This window comes from Triturus cristatus, chromosome 11 (genome assembly GCF_964204655.1).
Source record: "Triturus cristatus chromosome 11, aTriCri1.1, whole genome shotgun sequence".
Lineage (NCBI taxonomy): Eukaryota > Metazoa > Chordata > Amphibia > Caudata > Salamandridae > Triturus > Triturus cristatus.
In genome coordinates, this window is record NC_140594.1 from 368,550,614 (window position 1) to 368,575,653 (window position 25,040).

The window sequence follows — 25,040 nt, forward strand, 5'->3', positions numbered from 1 at the left end:
CTATTTTTTTAAAGTTGGACCGAAAAAGTTAGGTCTAGGTAGGCCCCGGTTTGAGGACTTTATAGTTATTGAGTACTGTCCAGGAATTAGATCTTTGGCTAAAGATTCTTTTGTCCAATAATAGAGAATGGAGTTTTGCAACTTTGTTTAGTGCTAACTTAAATGTTAAAAAAGGCAGGCTTTTGTTCCAAAGGTCCAAAGTGCAAGTGGTTTTAAGTACATTGTGCAAAAAGACAGCGTATAGTGATTTCTTCCAGTTCTCGAGTTCTAGCCACAGTTCCTTGTTAAGGCTAGAGTTCTCCGCGTTTTGTTTTATGCAATACCTAACTTTTATTGACGAGTAGAGTCGGCCCAGTGTTTTGTTAATTATGCCAAATTCCAGGCACATTTGCGCTGGCGAGGGAATTGAAAGGCCTTTTTTAAAATGCTAGTTGTTAAGTTATTAAGAAGAGTTGAGTCTTTTCCGTGATGGGCGGCGCTTGCATATGTTAAAGTTGGGAGTGTTTTGGCTGTCATTACCAAAATCAGTGGTCTGAATGTTGGGCCTTTCAGTTTCTTTGCCAGTGACTTATAAGCAAAAGCTAATGGGCTTGCCCGTTAAGCCATTTCATTCTTCTGTTCACGATGAGTTAGTTTATTGTCAATGTAATATCCCAGATATTTATAGCTAGACACATTTTCTAGAGATTTTTCTTCTAGCCAGATGTTATACGGATGGCTGCCCGATTACTAATAAGCATATTTTTGTGTTGAGTTCTAACTTGTTTGCTGTTAAACATTCTGCAAGTTCATTTATTAATCTGGGTAGGCCAAACTTGGTTAAACTGATTAAAATGATGTCATCAGCATAGGCAATTTGCGATAGGACTAATGTGCCAAGATATGGGGAATGGGAGTTGATTGTATTAAGTTTTACTGACAGATTGGATCTGAAAAAATTAAATAGATGTGGAGTCAAAACACATCCCTGCTTTAGGTCCATGTTCGTGTATAATTTTCTTGAGACTCTTGAACAGTCCCTGAGTTTCACTCTTTTCCATGTATCGTTGTAAAATAACATTAGTCCTTTTAAAAATCTTTCTGGAATGCTCAATGCTCACAATTTGGTCCACAGAAGTTTTCGGTCCACACTATTGAACGCAGCTTTTAGATCAATAAAACAGAGATGCAAACTCTGTTTGTTTTTCTTACATTTCTCTGCAATTGGGGAGATGGATAAGATGATATATATAGTTCCTATCCCTTTTCTAAAGACTGTTTGGTTTGCAGGAATCCGATTGAGTTCATTAGACCAGTTAACCAGATCTTCCAGTGTCAAGGAGGCAAGGTATTTTGATTAAACGTCTAGTAATGCTATAAGTCTGTAATTAGATGGATTTGTTCTTTCTCCCCCTTTGTATATTGGCATTATAATAGATCCTTGCCAGCTCTCAGGAATTTGGTTTAAGAACTCAGCTTCAGCAAAAAGGTTCACTAGTGAAGTGCTCCAGAAAGCTTGGTCATGTTTAAAAAAAGGCTTGCGGGACACCATTGGGCCCCAGAGCACCATCTTTTATGCTTTGGTTTATTATACTTTTTATTACGTCCGCTGTGTAAGGGGAGTTGTTTATGTTGGATTTCCTTATTAGGCAAAGGATCTCGTTCGTGGCTTTTGCAAGGGTGGATTGGTCATCAGCACCCGATTGTTGGGGATGACTTAGATGGACCTGCACTGTCTGTGTCTGTTGGGAAGTATGATGCTGTATTCCAAATTTTTGATTTATGTAGTTTGCCCATTCCTGTTGCTGCACGTTTGATGTTAAAATGTTCCTTGGCCGATTAAATTGATTTTTTGCTTGCCAACATTTATTTGAATTGTGGTTTCTTGCATTGTGTAATATTTTTACCCAGAAGTTGTCCGCACATGATCTTTTGTTCTCCCATAGCTTTTTTCTGTAAAGTTTTCTCTGCTGGAGAAATGTAGTGTCATTACTATTTTTTGTTTGTAGTTTCCTTAATGTTTTATTTCTGTCGCTTCTTAATTTTTCTACCTCACTTCATCATCAAAAGTATCTTTATTCGGATATTAAAACATCCAGGAAAAGAACAATATATTTACACATGTCATATACAATTATATGAACAATTCGTCATAAATACATTAAGTTAAAACATATCTAATGGGCCTTTCCAAGATCACAATAGCAGGATTGGGCCTGAACTTCGGGCTAGATTACAAATTCATAATTATTATAAAGTGCAGGGTGCTAACAACTATACAGATATGTGATACCAACACATAAACATTAATTTAAAATACGAGATCGTAGTTTACATAAAAACAATCCTTTTTAAAATAAGCCATAGCCTAAATAAAAAAGAACTTCTTATAACATCCCAAGCACTCTAAATGTTGCATTACAACAATTTCAAAAAATCCACGTGTTATCTCCTATTCTGTATACATTGAATAATAATCTTTCGCAGTAGTTTTAATCCAGAGGCCACGTCTGCACTGTCCGGCAAACAGAATAACTTACACCTCCCTTCTAGATTTCCTCAATTTAGCTGCTAATCTTAAAAAATTTACAGTACAGAACAAGGTAAAAGGTTCAGCAGAGATTTTTAGGTATAAGAGTGCTACTCTGACTTGGGTGAATTTATTCGCTCTTAGGATGGCTTTTAAGAAAAGAGCCCGCGGGTATTCATATAATGGACAAAAGAATACAAAGTGGAGGGTGTCCTGTGGAGATCCCAGATCGCAGCCACAGGGACCCTTTGAACCAGTATCTTTCGTGAACCCTGCGGGAACAGCTAAAATATGGTGTAAAAGATCCAGTCTGAATCTGGTCATTAAAAATCTATCATTTTTATTATAGATCTGTGCCAAGTAGGGTTCTAGACCTACAACAGATTTTGTTAATATATGTGATCGTACGGACCCTTTCAATATTTCGCTATCTTCCCGAGCACAGGCTAACCGCCTCATATACTCTGCTTTTATCGTGGCTTTTAGCTGCGGCGTTAGGGACATAGGTTCCTTGAAGTATCTTGCAAAACCCAGCCACTCCAATTTGTCCTTTACGTATTTAAGCCATGGTATCTTGTGACCTTTGTCCCTGTTGATACAGTCTGTTAATATATCTCTGCTTAGACTAGCTTCGGGGTTGGTCCAGATTTTAATCCAACACAATAGTGGCTTAAGGCTTAATCTGTCAGAGATATAGGGAAGCCCTAGCTCCTCATGGATAATATGGGCCGGGGTGCTTTGAGAAACTTGCAAAATCCTCCTAAGAAACTTATTTTCCTCCCGTTGTATAGTGGAAATGTTTGTGAATCCCCAGACCTTACTCCCATACATGATTTTGGAACAACAGATTGAATTATATAAGTTCAATATTTCCGTCAATGACCAACGACCTAATCTCGTGGCTCGGTTCATAATTGAGCCCATAATGTTCACATGCTGTTTGCATTTTTCTACAATTAGTGCATTAAAATTGAGGTGTTTATCGAAGATAATCCCTAAATAATTGAAGACCTCGACCTTCTCTAGTTTGTGTCCCCCAATTTTAAAAGTGAAATTCTTAGTTGGTCTTTTTCCTGCTTCCAAAATGTAAGATTTTGTTAGGTTAGGGGATAAATCTAGATTTGCCATAAACTCGCAAAAGCCATCGATAAGAGACTGCAGTCCCATCCCTGTACGTGAGAGGAGTACTGCGTCATCCGCGTATAATAAGACAGGTATACTTCTATTTGCCACTCTCGGGCAATCAACCCCCAAGGTTCTTAAAGCTTTATCCAAACCATTTATGTACAGTGTGAATAAAAAAGGCGCCAGAATGCAGCCTTGTCTCACGCCCCCTGTGCAAGAAAAGTGATCAGTGAGATTCCCCTCGTTGTTATACCTGACCTGGGCTATAGTATTCATGTGCAATGTTTTTAAAATGAATATCAAACTTAAGTCTACCCCTAGCAACTCTAAGATCTCCCATAGTTTTCCTCTGTTAACCCGGTCGAAGGCTGCTGTCAGGTCCATGAAGGCTAAAAAAACTGTGCCTTCACCAGCCACAGTATACTTTGCAACCAGGTTATATAAGTTGAGGCATTGGTCTGATGTTGAGCGGCCCATTCTAAAACCGTACTGGGTGTCTGTAATGATTTCCTTTTCCTCCGCCCAGTCCATTAAACGATTTAGAATCACCTTCCCTAATACCTTTGCCGACACATCTATTAAAGAGATCGGGCGGTAACATTGAGGATTGCTCTTGTTACCCTTTTTAAATATGGGGACAATATTGGCAGTTGACCAGGACCTGGGCAGTCCCTCTTCCACTGCTGTGTTAAAAATTCTCACGAGTATAGGGGCCCACAGCTCAACCTGTGATAAAAATAGATCTGGAGGAATTCCATCTGGCCCCGGGGCCTTGTTTCTTGTAAGGGCGAGTATTCCATTTTTAACCTCGTCCACTGTGAACTCCACCCAAGAGTTAGGAAGAGTACCCATATCTGTGACTTGGTGGGCAGTTACATTGCCGTGGTTATACAACTTACTGAAGTGAGAGACCCATTCTTCTGGGAGGATATTACAAGCCATCTTCTCATTATTCAGTGGTTGGAAAATTGGGTCATTTATCACCTTCCAGAATTTAGACATGTCTCTCAACTCCGCTGCCTCCCTTAAATTCTCCCAGGCCTCAAATTGGATAGTGTATTTCCTCTTCTTTATGGCCGATTTATATTGGGCCCTACATTCCACTATCCTGCTCCTATCTTTCGGTACCATTTTGAGTGCCCGTTTTAATTCTTTTTGGGCACTGGAGCATGCTTTGTCGAACCATTTTGGTTGAAGATTGGGGGTGGGCGATATTTTGGCCCTGAGTAGCTTATCGATATCGCTTGCCATATTTACAAAGACACTTATCAGTTTTTTACCTTTGACTTCCTGGTCTAAGCATATCCATATCCCACTATCGGGGGATGCAATAAGTTTTTTGTAAAATGCTTCCTCATCTATATTTGACCAACGTAAGCGCCTGCCTTGGTCGATAGCTTCCAATTTCCTCAGCCTCATGAATTATCGTACTCCTGACTAGGGTGGGCTGTTTATGGACAAGGAATCCTGCAGGACAAGTCCCTCCAGGAACCAAGCTATTAACTAAAGGATTTGGTGTGACTTCATTTTGCCTGGTGGTAAGTACAGGAATATTTCCCCTGATATCCGCAATCTCATTTTGCGTTGAATTCACTAAAGGGGATGGGAGCTCTAGGTGCTCGTCATGGGCCAGTCAGTCAAGATCGTCCATCACTGCTGCCTCACATAGTGGGGTGAACCGATTTGGGACGGACCACGGGCTGTTAGTTCTTATAATGGGTGTCACCCTTCTTCTCCAAGTCGTTTGTCGTGACTCGGTTAAATGGTCCCTATAAAAGAAATTAAGTGGCAGCATTTTTATTGTCGACCCTCTATCAAAGAACCCATAACTGGAAGCAAGTAATTCTTTTACCATCTGCGGGTCTCTGAGGTTAACAATAACACAGTCCCCAGGAAATTTTTTCTCTGATGGTCCAACCCAGGCTACCCTCCTTGCCATGAGAATTTGACTATTCCTCAGGTTGACTCCCTTCACGTTATTATACAACCAATGATTAGTCTTATTGATCAGGGAACTTGTGGACTCTTCTCTGTCACGATTTTGGGCAGGGACTCCCACCAGGACTATTGTGTAAGGGCAAGAGGCTGGAGGCAAGTCTAGAGTCTGCAAACTCGGTGTACTCTGCACCTGTGCGTTAGATAGATTGTGAGCTATTGCTAGCCCTTTATTCTTACCCTCCTGTTGTGAGCTGGGGGGTACGATGTTTGGGAGTATATCATTGTCCTTGCTCACTATAGGGGCAACTCTCTGGTTGCTCCCTACCAACCTACTATTATTTGTGCCGGCACTGGCAGGGCACGAAACGCTCCCCAACCCTTCCTGACTCGTAGTTAATTGGGCCACTGGGTGTTCCCCATTATGTGTTTCTAGCAACCTGTTTACTTTCACCTCAATTTTCTTAATATGTTCTGCTAAGGGGGCCAAATGTTTACGGAGAAGAGCTTCTATATTGGACTCTAATGCTTTCAATAACTCCTGTGGCCAATCCTTCCTGTTTACCGGAGAGCAGGTTTCACAATGTGGGCAAGTTCTTACATCCTCAATAACTAACGGTTCTTTCCTGGGTGCTCCTTTTTTCAGTTTATTTACGTTTCTAGATTTTTCCGTTCCTTTACGATATGAGGTAGCCGGAGACCTTGCATTCACACTGGAGCCAGGAGCTAGGTTGGAGTCTGGCACCAGTAACGCCTTTTTAGAGCGGGTAATCACTTCTCTTTCCCTCCCAATTAAGGTGTCAGGTTCCCGCTCCCCCCCAGTTGTGGTCCCATCCTGCTCTTCATCTCCATTTTCCTTATTGCCCAGTATATCTGGCTCAAAATCTCCTGACGCAGTTACATTCAATCTCGACGGTGAAATATGATGTTGGCGAGAGGGAGTTAAAGACCCCTCCAGTATTATTAACTCTTGTTCCCCATCTACTAACGTCTTTGAGTGAACTTGTACTGTGGTCACGTGCTGGGTGTTGCTATGGGCGGAGGTGCCCTGACCTTCAGGGGTACTCACCCCGGGTGTGACACACTCAGCTATTGTCCCCAGCGATGATCGTTTATGTGCCAGGAGGGAGTCGAGGGATAACCTACGCTCCGTCAGTAATATTTCATGTGTTAGCACGGATTCTGCTCGTGTGATAAATGCGTCTAGTGTTCCCTTTACTCCTCCCCCTATCCTACTGGGGTTTTTTTTTTTTTCCCCATGGCAGAATTTTTGCCTAACGGATTTATAATATCTTATAACAACCACTTTAAGATGCTTTATCCCTTAATAGACCATATGTAACAGAGCAATTTTAAACACAAATCAATGGGTATTGTCCAGTGTACAACCTAACAGTGAATGACCCACAGGCCCCCCCGTGACTTATCTCAAATGTCCTCTGGCAAATATGGAGGTGTCCAGGTCTTGACTCGATGACCAAGAGTATTAGCCCGGCCCGGCCTCCACTGGCCCCGGACGGCCACAGACGGCCCGCCCTCTGCCCGGGCTCAGCCCGGCGTCACCCGCGCGCGTCCCCCGGCGCGGAGGGAGCCTCTGTATTTGTAGCGCCTCCGGGCGCGCTGCTGTCCGGAAGGAAGGCGGGCAGAGAGCAGAGGATGACGGGAGCTGTAGTTCCCCCCCACTGCGGCCAATGAGGAAGCGGCGGCGAGGGGAACAACAGCGTCAGCGTCCCGCAAGCGTCCTGGTGGTCCAGTGGTCTGCCCCCGAGAAATGCGCCTGGTGAATTCGCCTCCTGTCAAGGTAAGAACACTCAACTTCTTAACAGTTTTCCTAGAAGACCGTTTCTTACCTGCTATGTTTCCCTTCAACGTCTTTGGTAGCTGCAACTTCCAATTCTCTCATTAATGTAAGGCGCCGAGCGGCTGCGCTGCATGGGCGGCTCCTCTGGGCCCGGCTGCGGCTCCTTCACTCCCTACCTTCTACCTCACTTATTAATCCTTTGTGTGGGTTGGAGAATGACATCTTGTGTCGAGGTTTAGGCCTTACGGTTGATAGATCATTCAGAAATTGGGACCATGCTTGTACCATGTTGGTGTTTGCTTGTACAGACTCAGCGAGCTGCACTTTCATTGTTGTGAATTGCTGCTGATTGCTTCCACTTGACCAGGTGAGGCGTTTTAGGTTTGTTGTGCTCAAGTTGCCTTCCTGTGATGGAGAGGCTTGAAATCTTGATAAATTCAAGTTAAAGACTATGTGTTGAATTGAATGGTCACTCAGCGTGGTGTATTTAATATGGAAATGAGCCTTATGATCATGTAATGAAGTATTGACTAGGACTTTGGGCCGTGGTATTAGTATTTGGGTGGAGTATCTTCTTCCTATCATCCGTTTATCACACGCATTCCCAGTATTCTAAGTCTGTTACCAGCTGCTGGCCAATTTTGTCCTGTCGAGTCGGCCTATTTGAAAGCTGTTGGTGAACACACCAGAAAATATCAGCTGCCAAAATTTCATCTTCGTCAGGTGTGTGGAACAAGTTTGTGTTAAAATCTCCAGTTAGAACAATGTTGCAACCTGGTTTAGCACAACGTAAGTCCGAGATGGTTTTAATTAAAAGTGCGTTGTTGACCTTTTTAATTTTTTTAAATTTTATCGGCTGCGTGTTGTAGTTAATGAATATTACTGATGTCCTTTTTCCCGAACGATGGTATGTGAGTTTAATAAGTTGAATACTAGGACCTGGAGGATTCAGCTGTTCTGAAGTAATGTTTAGAGCTAATGCAACATAAACTGCCAGGCCACCCTTTGCATGGCCATGTTTGCATTTTTCTGCCTCCACTGTGTAGTGGGTGAAGCCAACAACAGGAAGGTCATCCAGTGCCCATGTCTCTTGTAAGGCAATTATGTCACAGGAGACCCACTGTTGTAGTGGAAGACCTTCTCCGAGAAGTTTCTTTGCTCCAGCTATGTTCCAGGATAGAATGTGAATCTCATCTTCGTAAGAATTCCTGGTTTTGTTTGTTCTTTGTCATTCTCTCTTACTGGTGGCAAGTGTCCCCAGAAACCAGTTCCATTTATTTAAGCTTAAGTTATTTACTGCTTGTCGATCTATGGCTTTTCCGTCCACGTTCGCATGTGAACTGCTGCTTCCCTTAGCGTTCTGTAGTATGGAATAAACTTGTTTCGTAACCAGAAGATTGTTGAAGTCTCGTTTAGGTTGATGCAAGTGATTATCAGAGGAGAGGGATAGTGAGGGCTTGTTGGTATAGATAGTTTTATACCCCAGTCTGCAAATTGTTGGAAGCTATTTAGTATTAGCTGAGTAATCTCTGCCGATTGCCATGTGGTTAATATTTCTTCTTTAGAGTCTTTTCGGTCTACTGTAAGGAATTGGACTTTCCAGGAGGTTGGCCGTATGTATCCATTTCAAATCCGGAATTACCGCCATGAATCTTAATATATTACTTCTGTTCAAGATATCATGGCTGCCTTGTGAATTGTATTCCGGAGTCCATATTATCTGCTGGGCTTAGTTGTGTCCCTTTAAGCTTTCCTTAAGTGTACTCTCCTTTGATACGGCGTTTATCTGGTTTGCAATATGATATCGTAGTTGTGCTTGTGATAGCTGAATTCCCTTCATCGTTTCCTGGCTTGCGACAATGATTCTTGAAACCTCTGGTGGATCTGTACAGTTGATCTTTTTTATTTCCTGTTGCTGAGAGCCCAGTGTTTCATCAGAGCTGGGTGTTCTGTTGTGTCTGGGAGCGTGTTTAAATAGTTGGCTATTTTAGGGCTTTGTTATTCTGGATAAAGGTTTCCGAGCTGAAAGCAGTGAGTGTGCTGTTGATGAGAGATGCAAACTTGGAGGAGCTTGATTTTCCCTTTTGTTGGATCCTTCTCTATCTGTTCGCCTCTTGAGTTCTTGTGTGCACAGACCTGCTGTATCAACCGACTTGTTAGTTTCCATTTCCTCTTGGGGGTTAGCATAAACCAAGACAGTGGAGTCAGAGGTTTGTTTAAGAAACCCTGATGCTTCTGTGTTCGTTCTTGCAGACCCTTTGATGAAGTTGGTTTGGTTTAGCGGCAGAATGGCAAGTGTTGATGACGACTGACTTTCTTCTAAGTTTTTTGTTCGACGTGATGTAGTAGAAATCAGATATACTTTGGTAAGCTTTCAGTGGGGTGTCCTTTGTTCTATTTCTTGCTTCCTTTATCTCTTTTTTTGCCTTCTGGATTATATTAGTATGTTTGGTTCACCTGAAGAAACCTATGGTTTTATTATTTGCTTGGCATTTACATAATCAGTTGTTTCTGTGGTTTGAGACTGGGTGGTGCTATTGATTCCAAGCTCAGGGACTGGCACTACTGGCAGAAGCTGCTTGTTTGAGGTTGAACCGGTATGATCTGTAATCATACTCTCTGGTTGGGAGTTGGAGATAAAGAATCTGTTTCAATAAAGTTGGTAGAAAGCTTAACTTACCTAGTATTGGGCCGCATGCGCAAGGAGAGGGCTGCTGGGAGTATGTGGATTGTACTCTCGTTATTAGATTAGTTAAATTGTCCCTGCAATGTACGATGCAATAATGTTCATTAGGTCTATTTGAATGTCTATCTTATCTGACTGCAAAATCAGTGTGTCTGTTGATCCTTGCAGTGCTTGCAACAGCGGGGGTATGAGTTCCATCTGATTCTGTGTCATGGCCCTTGCCCAGCTGTCTGTTAGGAGAGTTTGTCTGACGTTTTTCTTAGCTTAGGATGGAAAGTTTGTTCCTAAATTGGCATTTACAGTGGGCTCTGGGGGCGGGCAAGACTTAGTGGTGCGTTTTTGAGGCAACATTCTTTCTTTAACTTGCCCATTATTTTGGTTATGTAGATGATATTCCTTATCCTCTCTTAGCGACACCTCAGGCAACGCTTCTTGCGAGTTTTGTTTGAAAGTATTAATGTGCGAGTAGTCCTTATCAATTTGTGGTATACGTAGGTTTAACCATGAAAGTTCGAAATCTTCATTGCTCAGTTGAGAGGTTTGAGAGATAGATGTGTGACCTTAGTCTCAAGCCTGAGAGAGTGCACCAGGTGGCTTGTCTTGTGGCTGCACGTGGCTTCCCATTTTGTTATTTTCTGTGCAGTTGATTTGTACAATTGCTGTTGTTGAGGTATGTTGCAAAACAGTACCCCTGTCGGAATGTTTCCTGCTTTGATAATCTGCTTGGAGACTTAGCGCACAGGAGTCCTGAGCTGCATTAGCAGTTTGTAGTGAGATTGTTGACCCTGTGGGAGTATTGGAAAGGTTCTGGGATGCTTGCATAACAGGCCGCTGTACAATCTTAGTGGGAGCCAAGGGAGTAATCAAACCAAGAGTATCTCCTGTTGCTGCAAAGATTGCTGATCCCGGGTGCTTAAGAAATTGAAATTTGATGTTTTGGATTCCCTGAGTGCTCTTGATTTCCAAACATAGTGGCTATTGGTATTGGTAAGATAATGGACTCCTTAACGTAGCATTTGCTCTGGTTGTGTGTACTGTTTCCCTGGTGTTTTATTTTGCTTTAGTTCCTTTTTTGTCAGCTCCTGTTTTGTCGCCTGGTGTCTTCCTGACCTTGCCAGATCGCATATTTATTTAGGATTTTGCCCCACCTTGGGTTCCTGTTGAGTTTACTTATCTACCTTGATTAGGTTGTGTTTAATTATTTCACTTCTCATGGGCCGCTTACTGGCTTTAGTTGGATCTTTGTGTACAGAACAGTTTCACCAGCAATGCAGAACAGGAGCTGGGAGCAGAGAAGAGCCAGTCAGCAGCCACAGAGTGCACCGAGTAAACGCATATTGGAACCCCTTCTGGGGTGAGTGCAGTGAGGTGCAGTAAGGCCGGGGGCTCGAGTCCCTCAACCCTCAGCAACAGGACAAAAGAGAAACTCTTACCCCACGGTGACCCGCTATAGTCTTTCGTTGTCTTTGTTCTCTGTTCTGTCCTTGTTTTATCCTCTGCTCTCTATCTGTTTGTCTTTCTGTTCTGCGATGCTTCTCTTGAATGCTGGAGAACAAGCAGAAAACAAGCAGGCTGATAAGCGGGGACAACTACGTGTGCCTGCAGGCCGCACCCGATCGGGCCGCTTCCGCTGGGTCACTCACTTAGCAGCTGCTTACTAGTGGAGGCTGCACTTGTGCTCTGGCCTCTTGAGTCGCTGGTCCTGCGACCCGCCTGATTTGGGCCTGGTTTAGGCAGCCGCAGCACTGCTGCTGCTGAAGTATCTGGCTCTTGGGGACTCAGGCCACTGGGTACTGCCTGACTGCCACTTGCTCCTTTGCCCAGGCCCCCAAGCAAGAACATGTGAAGGGTGGAGGTGGCAGGGCAAGACAAGGCAGTAGGGCTGAAAGGCCAGCAGTGGCCGTGGGGGAGCTGGGGCAAGGATCGAGAGGGGGTCAAGCGGGAACCAGGCGGGGCCGCAACCGAGCAGAAGCGAGAGCCAGGCGAAGCCCCCGACTCTTGGCAAGCACTCATCCTCCGTTCTCCCCTCCTCACCTCCAGTCGGTGTTTGTGTTTCTGCGCCACGCCCATGCCCGATGCCTTCCAGCCCTCAAGCCCTGCCGGCATGAGGGTTCAGGGCTCCAGTTGTCTCTCGTCATAGCTGTAGCTGTTGTTGCGTGAGGCTGCCGGAAGCACACCACCGTAAGCCCACCATGCCTGACCCGGAAGGAGTAGCACCAAGAGAAAAAACTTTGTATCAAATCTCAAAAGGCCAAACATGAAAAACACAGGGAGACACATTACCCAGATGTAATTTCTTCGTAAGGGGAACATTCTGCTAGCTCTTCAAAATAGCTAGTAAAAGAATAGCGCTGCTGATGTTTAAGAGTTCATTGATCCAATCAACAAACAAGTGTTTTAAGTTAATTTAGTTCAGAGGAAATTTGCCTTAACTGGGTTGTTATGCATTATATGTTGTTTCTGACCTGTGATGGCAGGGTTTGCTTTATCAGTGCGACGCCAAGCCCACTCAATGATCCTCACTTTTTTCTTTTTTTTTCTCTGAGTATTTAGTAAACCTGTAGGTAACTGCTTTTGGTTACTCCCCCCCCCCCCCCCCCACACACACACACACCGTTTGCCTGGGTTTTGTTGCAACTTTGACTGAAGTGTACTGTGTCCCTGTACCAGTTTTCTTTCCCTAAAAACTGTACCTTTTGTTTCCCAGTTGGCACAACTTCAGTGGCCCTTGTTAGTCTCTAGTAGGTGGTACCCGCCTGGTACCTAGGGCATTGGCACTGAATAAGGACCCCAAGGTCTGCATCACAAATTGTGCCAAACTAGGGTCTCCTCTCCAAGGCCCTGCACTCTGCCATTGATGACTGCATGCCTTGGTGAAGGCCAAATTCAAGAGTCAATATGGCACACATCCCTGTGTGCCTTGCTCACTGACACTGCATGGGATATGGGTAAGTCACCTCTATAGCAAGCCTTGTAGTCCCAAGGCAGGGTGCACTAAATCGCCTGTGAGGGCATATCTGCATGCCTATATATGCCCCTGCAATATCCATGTAGATTCCTGGATATTGCAAGTAAACAGGGAAGCCATTGTGAGTACATGGGCTGGACACTCGTCATTATGAGTTCCCCAGCTCCATTATGACTTCACTGAATTATGGCATGTTTGGTATCAAACATCTCATTGTAATAAACCTGCACTGATTCCAGTGTGAGGTTTATTAAATACTGCACACAGAGGATCCCTTAGAGGGGTCCCGTGAAACCTAACAACCCACTAGAGTTTGCCTGACTGTTTCTCCCCCAGGCTGCCACCTCTAGACATTTTGCTGACCCCCTGATGTGAGAGCCTTGTGCTCTCGTGAGTCAGAAACAAAGCCTGCTCTGGGCGGAGGTGCTTCCCACCTCCTCCCTGCAAGACAGCATAGTAGGGCAGCGAGACTCAAAGGCTTCCCGTCCTTTGTTATGCATCCACTGGCAACTCCTGCTAGTGAAATTGTCAGCCCCCTGTGCATGCCCCATGTTTTGGCAGCAAAACAGATGGGAAAATAGTGAGAACAGGTGGTCTATCCACACCCAGCCGATGCCACCTCTAAGGTGCTCTGAGCTGAAGTGAACTCCTCATTTCACGTCCCACCATCTTGAATTAAGGGAATCTAGCCAACCAGGATTAGCGATATGCCCACCCCCACATGGGGTGAGCATTTAGAGGGTATAGTCACCTTTAAGGTAAGTAGCCCATTGGCTACAACCTGGCGTTATTTTAAACGCCCCTAGATGTAGTATTTTTTGGGCTCCACTGAGCCCTGGACTGCAGTTCCTGAAAAATTAAAAAGAATCGGACACCACAGAGCCACTAAAGCAGAGAAGACTGCACAAAGCACCTGACTTGGTCCCAGCCCCACCATCCTGTCTACAGCCCTTGATGTAACTCTGCCAAAGGCAACTCGTCCTGAAGTCCAGCAACCTCAAAAACCCTGGGAGAGCTGCCTACCTTCAACAAATATCAAGACCTCCTGATTACAGCGGAACTGGTTAAAAACAACAACCTCCAAGCAAGACCTCTGTGACCTGAAAAAACGAAAAACCTGACACCCGGTTCCACCTCTGCACCAGACACCTCCAGCCTTAGTTGGAGAGGCCCACTAGCATCAACAAGGTTCCCCAGCTGTCCAGAGCCCGAGGCCACCATTGGCTGTCCTCTCATTGGCTCATTGATGTTGCCTGCAGCCTCTGCACGGAGACCCCATCAACCGCGTCCTGCCCCGGTAAGTTGTTTCCAACACCAAAAGGTACCCCTGCACCCGCCCGCCCTGGTCCTTGGTGAAGAGGACCAAAGGGGTCCCTGAGCATCACAAATTACTTTTCCAGCTGTTGGGTTCCCCCAACCGGCCTCCTGGCCTGTGCCTGCAGCCCTTTTCCAATTTGTCCTTTGGGCGCCCAACGCTGTGTTAACACCCTGCACACAGCCGCCCCTGTGCCGCTGTTGGCTGACTGTTGGTGCTGCTTTAGACCTTGCCCATTGCTTGTGCCAACCCCTGGAGACTGGTCTCCCAAACCACTGTTACTGACCTTTAAGCAGCCTTGTTCCGATTTCAGCATTCCCCATTGATATGTATTGGGAGCCCGACCCCGTATTTGCACCCTTCGCCTTGCCACCACTGTGCTGCTGATGATGTACTGTTGGTACTGTTTTGAAACTTGTCCAGTACTTGCCTTAACCTCCAAAGACTGGAACTGTAAGTCAATGCTGAATGTTTTCTTCCTCTAATAAGTTAACATTGCAAAGTCCAACAATTGCACTGTCTACTTTTTGTGTTGAAAAGTATTTCTATTGAGAAAATAATTTACCCGTGTTGAAATTCTGTGGTTCTACAAAATAAATATAACCAAGAATAATTTCTATAAATTGGTCTCATATTTATTCATTGTGTGTATCTCATTTATTGCTTCTTTGAGTCCAATGAGTGCTTAGCACTACCCTTTGATAAGCCTAACTGCTCGCCCACACTGCCACTGAAGAGAGCATTAGTATTTTCTACTTTAGCCTCTGTAAAGCATCCTGAGATCCAATGGACTCTCTGCACACTATGCCTCTTTTTGGTACTGTATATAGAGAGCCAGCTTCCTACAGAACCATTTGGAAGAAGAGAGTTTATGTGTGATGGAAAATAGGTTTCATGGGAGAAATCTTATTTAGCAGATTAGTCTTGCAAGACTGAGTTTATATAGGTTGGATCTTCAAACACATCCTTTGTCACTTAATTGTGAATTGTTCCTGTAATACTGGGCTTACATTCTCAAATATTAAAGGGTCCCAGGATCGATCAGATTTCCCATCTTTGGCATAGTGAGCACGTATTATTTTCAGAAAGCCCAAACTCCCTTCTATTGCTGCCCTCTCTTCCATTGCTGCCCTCTCTTCCTCCATTGCCAACTCAGTTGACCACCCCTATTCCTTGGTTTCATCTACTCGCCTACTCCGTTTCCATGACCAAATCCATATTCTCCATCTCAAAACACCACACTCTGTCATCAGCTTTCCTTCTCATATATGGGCTTCATGTATAGGTGAAAGAATTGGGGCCAGTCATCCATTGTGGACTGGAGGATTGTATGCAAAGGGTAAATTATGTGTGGCCCACGAAGATCTAATCTCATGCAAAAAAAGATTGGATTCCACATCCTTCTAATCAAGGCCCAGGGGGCACAGTACAATGGGATTGTCTGCAATGCACAGCGTGGCATTGGCAGAGCTCTGGGAGAGTGGTAGAAGACCAATATATCTGTAATTGGTGTACTCTGGGGCTAGGGCATGGCTGTGTTGCTCCTAGAGAAGGGACTACTTTGGAGTTAAGAAGGTGAAAATGGCCTCTAAAAGTGTGGCACTAAGGGCACTCTTGAAATCAGGGGTTTGAAATGGATTATGCCACTTGGGTCAGGTTTCTTAGATGTGAAGGGTGGGTGAAAATGTCCCTATATGTTTGGGCAAAGCAGTTTTCCTTGGTCGATGGAATCGGAATCCTCCCTTAGATGTGTCCGACAGAGGTGGTCTGTGGGTTAAGAGCTGCTAGTTAGGAACAGAGGCTGGCATAGAGCTCATGAGGGTAAGGTGGCATCTACCAGTGTGGGATATGAGTGTCCTAGGTAAATGGGATATAGTGTGGGTAGGGGGTGCTCTGACAGTGAGAGGATGGAGAAGGCCCCTACTCATTTGAAACAGGAGGTGCTTGTATAGGATGTTCAGGAGGTGCAAATACCCACTGTTCGACAGGATAATCAGTGCCTTTGGGGTGTGTTGAAGGTATGGTCTTCCACCAATATGGAAATGGGGTGTCCTGGGGCAGAGGGGTATGAAGATACCCCCAGCTGGTTTGGACAGAGGGTGGTACCCTGGGCTGGAGAGGTAGTGCTGTGCCTACTAATGAGGTGAAGTGATGTTCCCTCTGGAATGGGACAAGACCCTTTAAGTGTGGGACGGGGGGGGGGTCTAATTATATTGGCCTGCCTCCCAAACCCATGGGGAATGCTCAGGGGTTAGGGTCACAGTCTAATCCATGCACTTTGATTTCTGTTTTTCAGGAGTGTCCCAGCGGGATGGTGGATGAAGACACGTTTAAGTTAATATATTCTCAGTTTTTCCCACAAGGAGGTGAGTGTTTTAGGAATTCATAGTTGTATATTAAAGCCCTTGTCACTGATTGGTGTCTGAGTCGTGACACACTTATTCTGGATGTGAGAAATGTGAAGGTTCATGTGTAAGGCGTGTGTATGCTGGCTGTATCTATGGTGTTGTAGACGTTCTGCACAAACTAGATTGTGCTTCTAATTAGTATAATTATCTTGCACTTTATGAACAACTGGCTATGAACCTATTTTCTACCATGCATGACGTGGAAAGAGGCCCAAGAAACCTTTGACTATCAAGACGCCAGGTGGTATCAGTGATACCTGCGGGTTCTATGTTGCCCCCAATATAACTAACAAGCATTGGAAATGCAATACGTCTCACATTTGTTTGAGTTAGAGCTATTGGCATTGTAAATGGCAATGCTTTTTCCCTATGTGTTATGGAGTGTATGTATGTGGTGCATATTGGAATTATGTGGGTTGTATTGTATTAGTTGTGGTATTGTATGGTTTGGAATTGTGTGGTGTGGAGTGCATTTGTGTAGTGGAATTATGTGGTATGATGTGCTGTGGACTTGTATAGAAGAGCTCCTGGTCAGTCAGCCTTTTTGCAACATTAAGAACGCATTAAAAGAATGCCTGTCTATGGACTACAGTGTTGCTGGTGGCATTGAATGATCTAATAATCTTATTACAGAGAAAGGGCCTTATTCAGAAATCGCGTGGTGTGATATTTCCAGTACAGACGTGGCGCAACATGTGCCTGCTTTCAATCTAAATCAAAGTATAAGAATGATAACAAGATTTTGGTATCCGTTATAAAGCTGCATGATAGCACCGTCAATCAAATGTAATAACTACCTAGCTCAACTTCACTGCATTGTACATATAACAAAACACAGCACAAAGACATTTTCCTCCATTGTGTGCTCTAATGAAAAGCTTTTGTTTGGGGTAACACGTGTTTGAACTATTCCCTAGTACGGCAACAGAAAAAATCGATTTGCTCCTTTGTTTTCTTTTTTGATCCTGGTGAAAACCTTACAACAGCACTTAGCATGGTGCAAGCTGAAGTTAACTTTTCGCACTGGTGCAAAACTTCACATAATATGAATTTTCAAGTTATGCTTCGTGCCACCCATCTTGGTCAATTTGTAGGGCGCGCCCTGTATTCCTCAATGTTAAAATAGGTGTTCACATTTGCTGATTTTATTTGGACAGACCTGCCAAAAAAACAAAAAATATGAAATCTAGTACATCTGCTGAAGTTTGCTCACTGTTACGTTGGTTGTTGAATAGGGCATCTCTTTCTAAATTGCTTGACAACTGTAAGCAATATAGAACGAACAGATTTATCATGAATCTGACCTGTAACAAAAACTGCACACTGTGCACATTACGTGTTGGATATTACCTGAAATAAATTCTTATAGGTAATATGTTCGTTCTAACGCCAACCCAACATGGATAAAGCAACAAGGACATCAGCATCGCATGGTCAACAAATGTTAGAGAGAGGGCCTGAATCTCATAATTTCTTGTTTTGCTAACTAGATCTTGTGTGCTCATAAAACTGCAGTCATTATAGTAAATTCAATGTCCTTATTCCAGTTGTGGGTTTTAAAATCACAAATTAGGCTGGCAACAGTAAAAATTCTACAGTATGGTGGATTTAACACTATTGTAAATGTATGTTTGCGGGGACTAGAAAAATGTAGAAATCCCCCGCAAACTTGCAGATTCGTAGGTAGCCATGAATATTTTGAAAAAGTCTTCTACCTTGGATGCACCCGTATAGATGCTCCTGTTCTAAAAAGTGCTCGTCAAGGGCGTGGAAAGCCCCAAAGAGCAGCTCCCCTAAATGCTATGGGGTTGTAAGGGAAAGGGTTTCTCCACAGGCAATAATACATTCCTATTGAGAAAAGTTACGTGGTCAAATGCGTATATCAGCATGAGTTACTCGAGCTGATCATTTGGAATAAGTGCATTTTCCTTGATAGGAGTACTCCTTTTAAATTTGCAGGAGTGGGAACTATTCAGTCCTTTGATTCTTTATGGCTGATTCACGAAGCTTATTCTGTAGTAGTGAAAACACAACTTGCACATTTCCAAGCAAATGCATGTCTTCTTAGGGCTAAAAGATTTGTGATCACAATTTTTTTTCATGAATACTGTGGGGTCTGACTTACACTAAAGCCATTTGCTCACCTAAAATAGTTCACAAGTGCCAGCGGAAGATTTTATAATTTGTGGTCTTTCATTAAGCGTAACATAATAGTTGTAAATTCAGCGCTCATGCCTAATATTTCCCCGCATACTCACATTATTATATAGGGCGTAAATCCCAGACGAGGTGTGTTGAGTGAGCATTTTAAGGTCTGTTCAGATAGGTAAGTTGGTGAATACTCACAAATGTTTTTTTCCAACCGTATCCTACCCCGGAAATAGTTGAAGACCTATTCCTAGCAAGGGTTGGAGTAAATCTGTTTCCATGATGGGGAGGAGAAGGGAACACCCTCAAACATTATGGAGTTGAAGGGGAAGGAGAAGGAGCTTTTCATTGGGACAGGGGGAGGTGGGAAAAGAAGGAAAACATAAAATATGCCAGTACCTTTCACTTATGTGAGCTGAATCTTATGCGCACAGGTCTGCAATGGTGAAATTCCAATGCAAAAATAGTCACCAAAGTACGTTTACAAACTGTGAATAGTGCTACTTTGTTTCTGTACATTAGGAAATGTTTGTGAATTGCAAAATGTTGTAAATCTGTACCCATCTGTGGGTGCACTGTTACAACGTTTACATGCATCGGGCTCTTTTCTCCCGCATATTCAAGAGCAAAAGACACCAAAACCTGGAGTAAGAAACAACTTCTCATAGAAAGTGCATTGTAAATTAGGACTGACACATAGGATTTATTTACACCTAAAGCAGGAGCAAAATACTATTACTTACAGAAAAAGCTTTATGAATCAGACTGGTTGTGAGGCCAGAAATCAACAGAAATGTGCTCCAAATGTAGGAGTAAATATATGAGAGTACATCTGCAACTATTGCCAGCTACATTGTGATTCAGGCATCTATATTCTAGAACATTTTCTCGGTATGAGTGTCGCAAAACCCCATTCACAACAACTTATAAATGCGCTCAGTTTTTGTGACCTCCAGAAAAGGTAAAAAAAATCTGTTGCCATTGTATAACTTTCAGTCAGAAAAGTCAGAAAAGTAAACTGAGTTGGAAGATGGGATTGAAATGTCACATTGAGGCGATAGCATCTTGTTCCCTTGGCAAATGTCCGTAGCCGTGAGATAACTCTTTATTATGGGGCTGCAAAAAGAGAGAGCATTGTTCTATGTGTACAGAGACTGGGAGGTATTTGAAAGCTTCGGTTCTTCCGAACAAAGCTAAAATATTCCGTAATATTGTTGTCTGCAACTCCCTCTCCCCGCCCCCTGGTTCTCACACCCCATCCTCATGCCCTCCACGCACCAGCATTGATCATGGGACCAGAGGCTCTGTCTGGCCCACGCTCGTGTGTGTAATAAATATCCACGGGTGAAGGGGCATCAGAGTCGTCAGCGCTCCTTAGTTATAAAGCGGCATGATAGCAACGTGAATCAGTTGTGGTAACTACCCAGCTGAGCTCCACTGCATTTGGGTTAAAATGAAACACATACTACTACATTAAAGTTATAGAAAGAACTTTCATCGCCCCTGCTGACCGATGTTACAGTTAGCGCTCTAGCGTTTTCGCTAGAGCGCTGTAGAACGCGCGTAGGTTGCGCTCACGTCCCCGACGTGAGCGCGTATATAAATAATAAACGGGCGGGCGAGCCGGCAGTTCGCGCCCAACAGAGCAACTGTGTGTGGTCTATTTGTTACGCTGCCCTAGCGCTAGGCCTCCCCTGGGCTCCCCATACCACGAGGGTGCTGACCCAGGGCCTTACCCCTCCCAGACAGAGGTCAGGGGTTAGAACAGAACACTGGCGACGAGGGGTGACCACTGAACCCCAGGAACTCCTGCTACCAGGCTGCACAGCCGAGGAGGTCTCGCCTTACGGCGCAGCGCGCTGCACCTGCCCACGTGCGGCGACCGACCCACCAAGTGAGTGCACGACGACCCCTGTTCACACGTCGGTGACTGTGACACGACGATGGGTGATGATGAGACGCCCGGCCCTGCAGGGGCACTGCCCCATCACCCCACGTCTGGCGTGCTGCCTCCTTTCAGCGAAGCCGCAGACTCCACGACCGCCGCTCCGAGGTGGCAGACATGGCTGGGGAGTCTGGAAAACTACTTTATTTGGTCCAGAGAGACGGATGGAGCAGTGAAACGTCCTCTACTACTCCACTACGCTGGGGAGGAGATCTACCTCCTGTTCAAGCACCTGCCTGACACGGGTCCCCCGACGGACTATGCAGCAGCGGTTGCGGCTTTGAACGCACACTTTGACCCCCAGGTCAACCCTAATTACGAACACTTCAAACTTCGCCAAGCGAAACAGCGCGAAGGAGAGTCGGTTGACGCGTTCCACGCGAGGCTGAGGGTCCTCGTGGACACGCACCTGGTCGGCGACCGGGCGAAAGAGGAAATCAGGGCGCAGCTGATTTTGGGGATCAGGAGTAAAACGCTACGAGGCATGATACTTCGCAAACCTAACATCGCGATGAACGACATCCTCGTCCTGGCCAGGACTCACGACCTGTCAGCGGCACGTGCAGAGGAAATGGACTTAGCCCTAGTGAAAGGCGCTGCCAGCACAGTGGAGGTCAAAGTGGAGAAAGCGGACGCTGTCCGGAGGAAAGAACGGCCGCCTAAGCCCCGCGACCGGCGGGCCCCGGATCAAGCCAGGCAAAGTGGGTACTGCGGATACGACAAACACCCCCTCAAGGCGTGCCCAGCCCGAGGGAAAACATGCACCAACTGTGGCATCGACAACCACTTCGCGTCAGTCTGCTGCAGGAAGATGCAACGGAGCAGCCACAAGCGGGACAAGCCGATGAGGAAGCTGGTACGGCAGCTATCACACACGTCATTATCGTCGCAGCCACGGCCCAAGAGAGAACCAGCCAGGGAGTACCCAGAATCAGACACTGAGTCCGACGATGAAGGAGAGACGTACCTTGTGTCGTTTACCAAAGCCCTCAAAAGCACCCGGCGACCCCAACCGCGCTGCAACATATTGATTGCTGGATCGGAGGTGAACGCTGTGATAGACACCGGTGCGTCGGTGACAGTAATGGGGGTGCAACAATACAATCGCCTCAGACCAAGGCCGGAGCTCCGACCGTCGAAGGCCAAGATCTTCGCTTATGGAATCGACACGCCGCTTCCGCTGAAGGGCAAGATGACGGTAGCGGTACAGTCAGAGAAGGCGGAAATCGTCATCAACGTTCACGTCATCAACCAGGAAGTGGACACACTTCTCAGCGGCCATGCGGCCGAGGATCTAGGACTGATCACATTCCTCAGGGTGGTCCAAGACCGACAAGTCGACGACCTGCTAGAAGCATTTCAGGGCCTGTTCTCAGGCCTCGGGAAGATCAAAAGGCTACCCGTACGACTTCACATAGACCCCGCTGTGCAACCGACAGCCCTCCGGCACAGGCGCATCCCGTTTCACTTACGCCCACTAGTAGAGGAGGAGCTCCGACGATTGGAGGAGCAAGGCGTCATAGAGAAGGTTACGGGACCCACACCTTGGGTGTCACCGATGGTAATAGCCGAGAAGCCACGACAACCTGGGAAGATCCGGCTATGCATCGACATGTGCCTCCCGAACAAGGCCATCACAAGGGAGAGACACATCACACCGACCATGGATGACATTGTCTCTGATCTGAACCGTGCCCGATGGTTCTCGAAACTGGACTTAAATGCGGGGTACCACCATCTCACCCTAGCCAAGGAGAGCCGATACATTACCACCTTCAGCACGCATTTGGGGCTACGGCGATACAAACGCCTACATTTCGGGATCTCATCGGCGGCCGAAATCTTTCAGAATACGATTAGAGACATCCTGGTCGGACTGCCTGGCGTCCTGAACGTGAGTGATGATATCCTCATCTACTCCAAGACAGTCAAGGAGCACTACCGACACGTCCGGGCCACCCTCACGCGCCTCCAAGAGCACGGAGTCACCCTACACCGGGAGAAGTGCCAGCTGTTCCAACAAAAGATCGAGTTCTTCGGCTACGTCTTTACCAAGGAAGGCATCCAAGTAGACCCTCGAAAGTCGCTAGCCATCAAAACGGCCGCGGTCCCCGCGTCAGTGGCGGAAGTGCGCAGCTTCCTAGGGAAGGCCACATACTGCGGAAGGTTCATCCCGAATCTGGCCACCCTGGCTGAACCCCTGAGATGCCTCACCAAGACCGACGTGGCGTGGCAGTGGACTGACGCCGAAGAGCAGGTTTTCGAGGCGATCAAAGAAGCACTTCTAGACCAGACAACACTGGTCTACTTTGACCCGACCATAGAAGACCGAGATCCTAGTGGATGCCAGCCCCGTAGGGCTACGGGAAGTCCTAACGCAAGAACAGGAACCTGGGGAGTGGGCAACTCTGGCGTACGCTAGCAAAGCCCTCACCGACACGGAGAAGCGATACTCCCAAATCGAGCGGGAAGCGTTGGCAATCCGGTGGGGCTGCCGCCATTTCCATCTTTACGTCTGTGGACACCCATTCACAGTGGTGACCGACCATCAGCCGCTGGTGCCGTTATTCCGGGGAACAGCACCACACCCGCCACCACGCATAGAGCGGTGGGCCATCGGTCTGCAACAGTATCATCTGAGTGTAGTATACCAGCCAGGGGCCAAAAACCCGGCAGACTTCCTGTCCCGCCACCCAGAACACGACGGTGAACCCGAACACAGGGACGCTGAGGACGACGCCGAGGAACACCTTGACATGGTGGCGGCACTGACGTGTCCCCGGGCCATCACGCTTGAAGAGCTCTGAGATGTAGCCGACCACGACCCCGTGATGATCAAGGTCAAGAAAACCATCCTCGAGGGAACCTGGCAGTCGTTTTCCAAACGGCGAACTCGTGGGCCAGTGGAGACCGAGAGGATCTTCAACACATGTGGAGAGTACGACACGAGCTGAGCGTGACCAGAGGGGGACTCCTTCTAAGAGGCTCCCGAATCGTCGTCCCCGGGGCACTCCGGACAAGAGCGACACAGCTAGCACACAAAGGACACCAAGGTACAGAGAAGATGAAAGCCCGGATGAGAGAGAAGGTTTGGTTCCCGGGTATGGACGACTATGTCACCGACACCGTCCGCAGCTGCCAGTCATGCCAGCTAACAGGGGAAGCCCAACCACCAGCGCCCATCATAACCGAAGAGCATGGGCATACCCCCTGGGAGAAGATCAGCGTGGACTTTGGGAGCCTGCCCGATGGGCGAGTCACCCTAGTCATCATGGACAGCTACTCGAAGTACCCCATTGCAGAGGCCCTGCCGTCCACCGCTTTCGTACATGTGAAACCTGGAGAAGATATTTGGGATGTTCGGGTACCCCGAGGAACTGCGGAGTGACAACGGACCCCCGTTCCAAGGGCACGAGTTCGAAGAACTCCTGAAGGCACACGGCATCAGACACAGGCGCATCACCCCGCAATGGTCCCAAGCCAACGGGGAAGTGGAGCGGTTTATGCGCACTATCAACAAGATACTACGCATTGCTGTGTCCGAACAACTAGACCCAGAGCAAGAGCTACAGCGATTCCTAAGGGAATACCGCAGCACTCCCCACTGCTCCACCCGACAAGCCCCCTGGGCATTGATGTTCCAATGAGCACGCAGGGATCGACTGCCAGTAGCCCCAGGCTGGGTAGCGCCACCTTTCAGTGAGGAAGAAGCATTCCGAAGGCGCCAAAGACGAAATAACCGAGTCAGTGAGGCTCGGCGGGCCGTAACCCGAGAAGTTCAAGCAGGAGACACAGTGGTCCTCAAAGAGCGCCGGCCAGGAGGAAAGTTTAAGACTCGATATGAAAGTGGGTACTGGAGAGTGGTCGACCGCCGAGGGACCATGGTGACAGCGCGTCGAGGGAGAGACCTGGTCACCCGGAACATCTCGTGGTTCAAGGTGGTGAGGAGACCCGCGGATGACCCAGAGACGGCAGATCTCGACGTGGACCACGACGTGGGAGACGGCTCGGGGGACACATCCCGCTCCGACCCACGGAGCAACACAGACTCTGAGCCAGGTGGCGCCGACGGCACAGGAAGTGGGCCAAGGCAAGAAGTACCACCGGAAACCTCGGCCCCAGGTGCACGAAGGGCCATCAGGTATGAGCTGAGGGAGAACCCCAGGCCCAGCAGTCGGCTGAGAGACTTTGCTTGCCAAG

General features: G+C 46.5%; 1 protein-coding gene across 3 annotated transcripts in view; it reads left to right on the forward strand.

The window, feature by feature from the left end:
• KCNIP3 (potassium voltage-gated channel interacting protein 3) overlaps nt 1-25,040 on the forward strand; it is a 592,826-nt gene that overhangs the window by 461,834 nt on the left and 105,952 nt on the right. For all 3 annotated transcript variants that reach the window (XM_085634140.1, XM_085634141.1, XM_085634142.1), the window contains one exon: nt 16,636-16,705. In XM_085634140.1, coding sequence (XP_085490266.1) covers nt 16,636-16,705 — 70 coding nt within the window. The remainder of the gene's footprint in view (nt 1-16,635; nt 16,706-25,040) is intronic.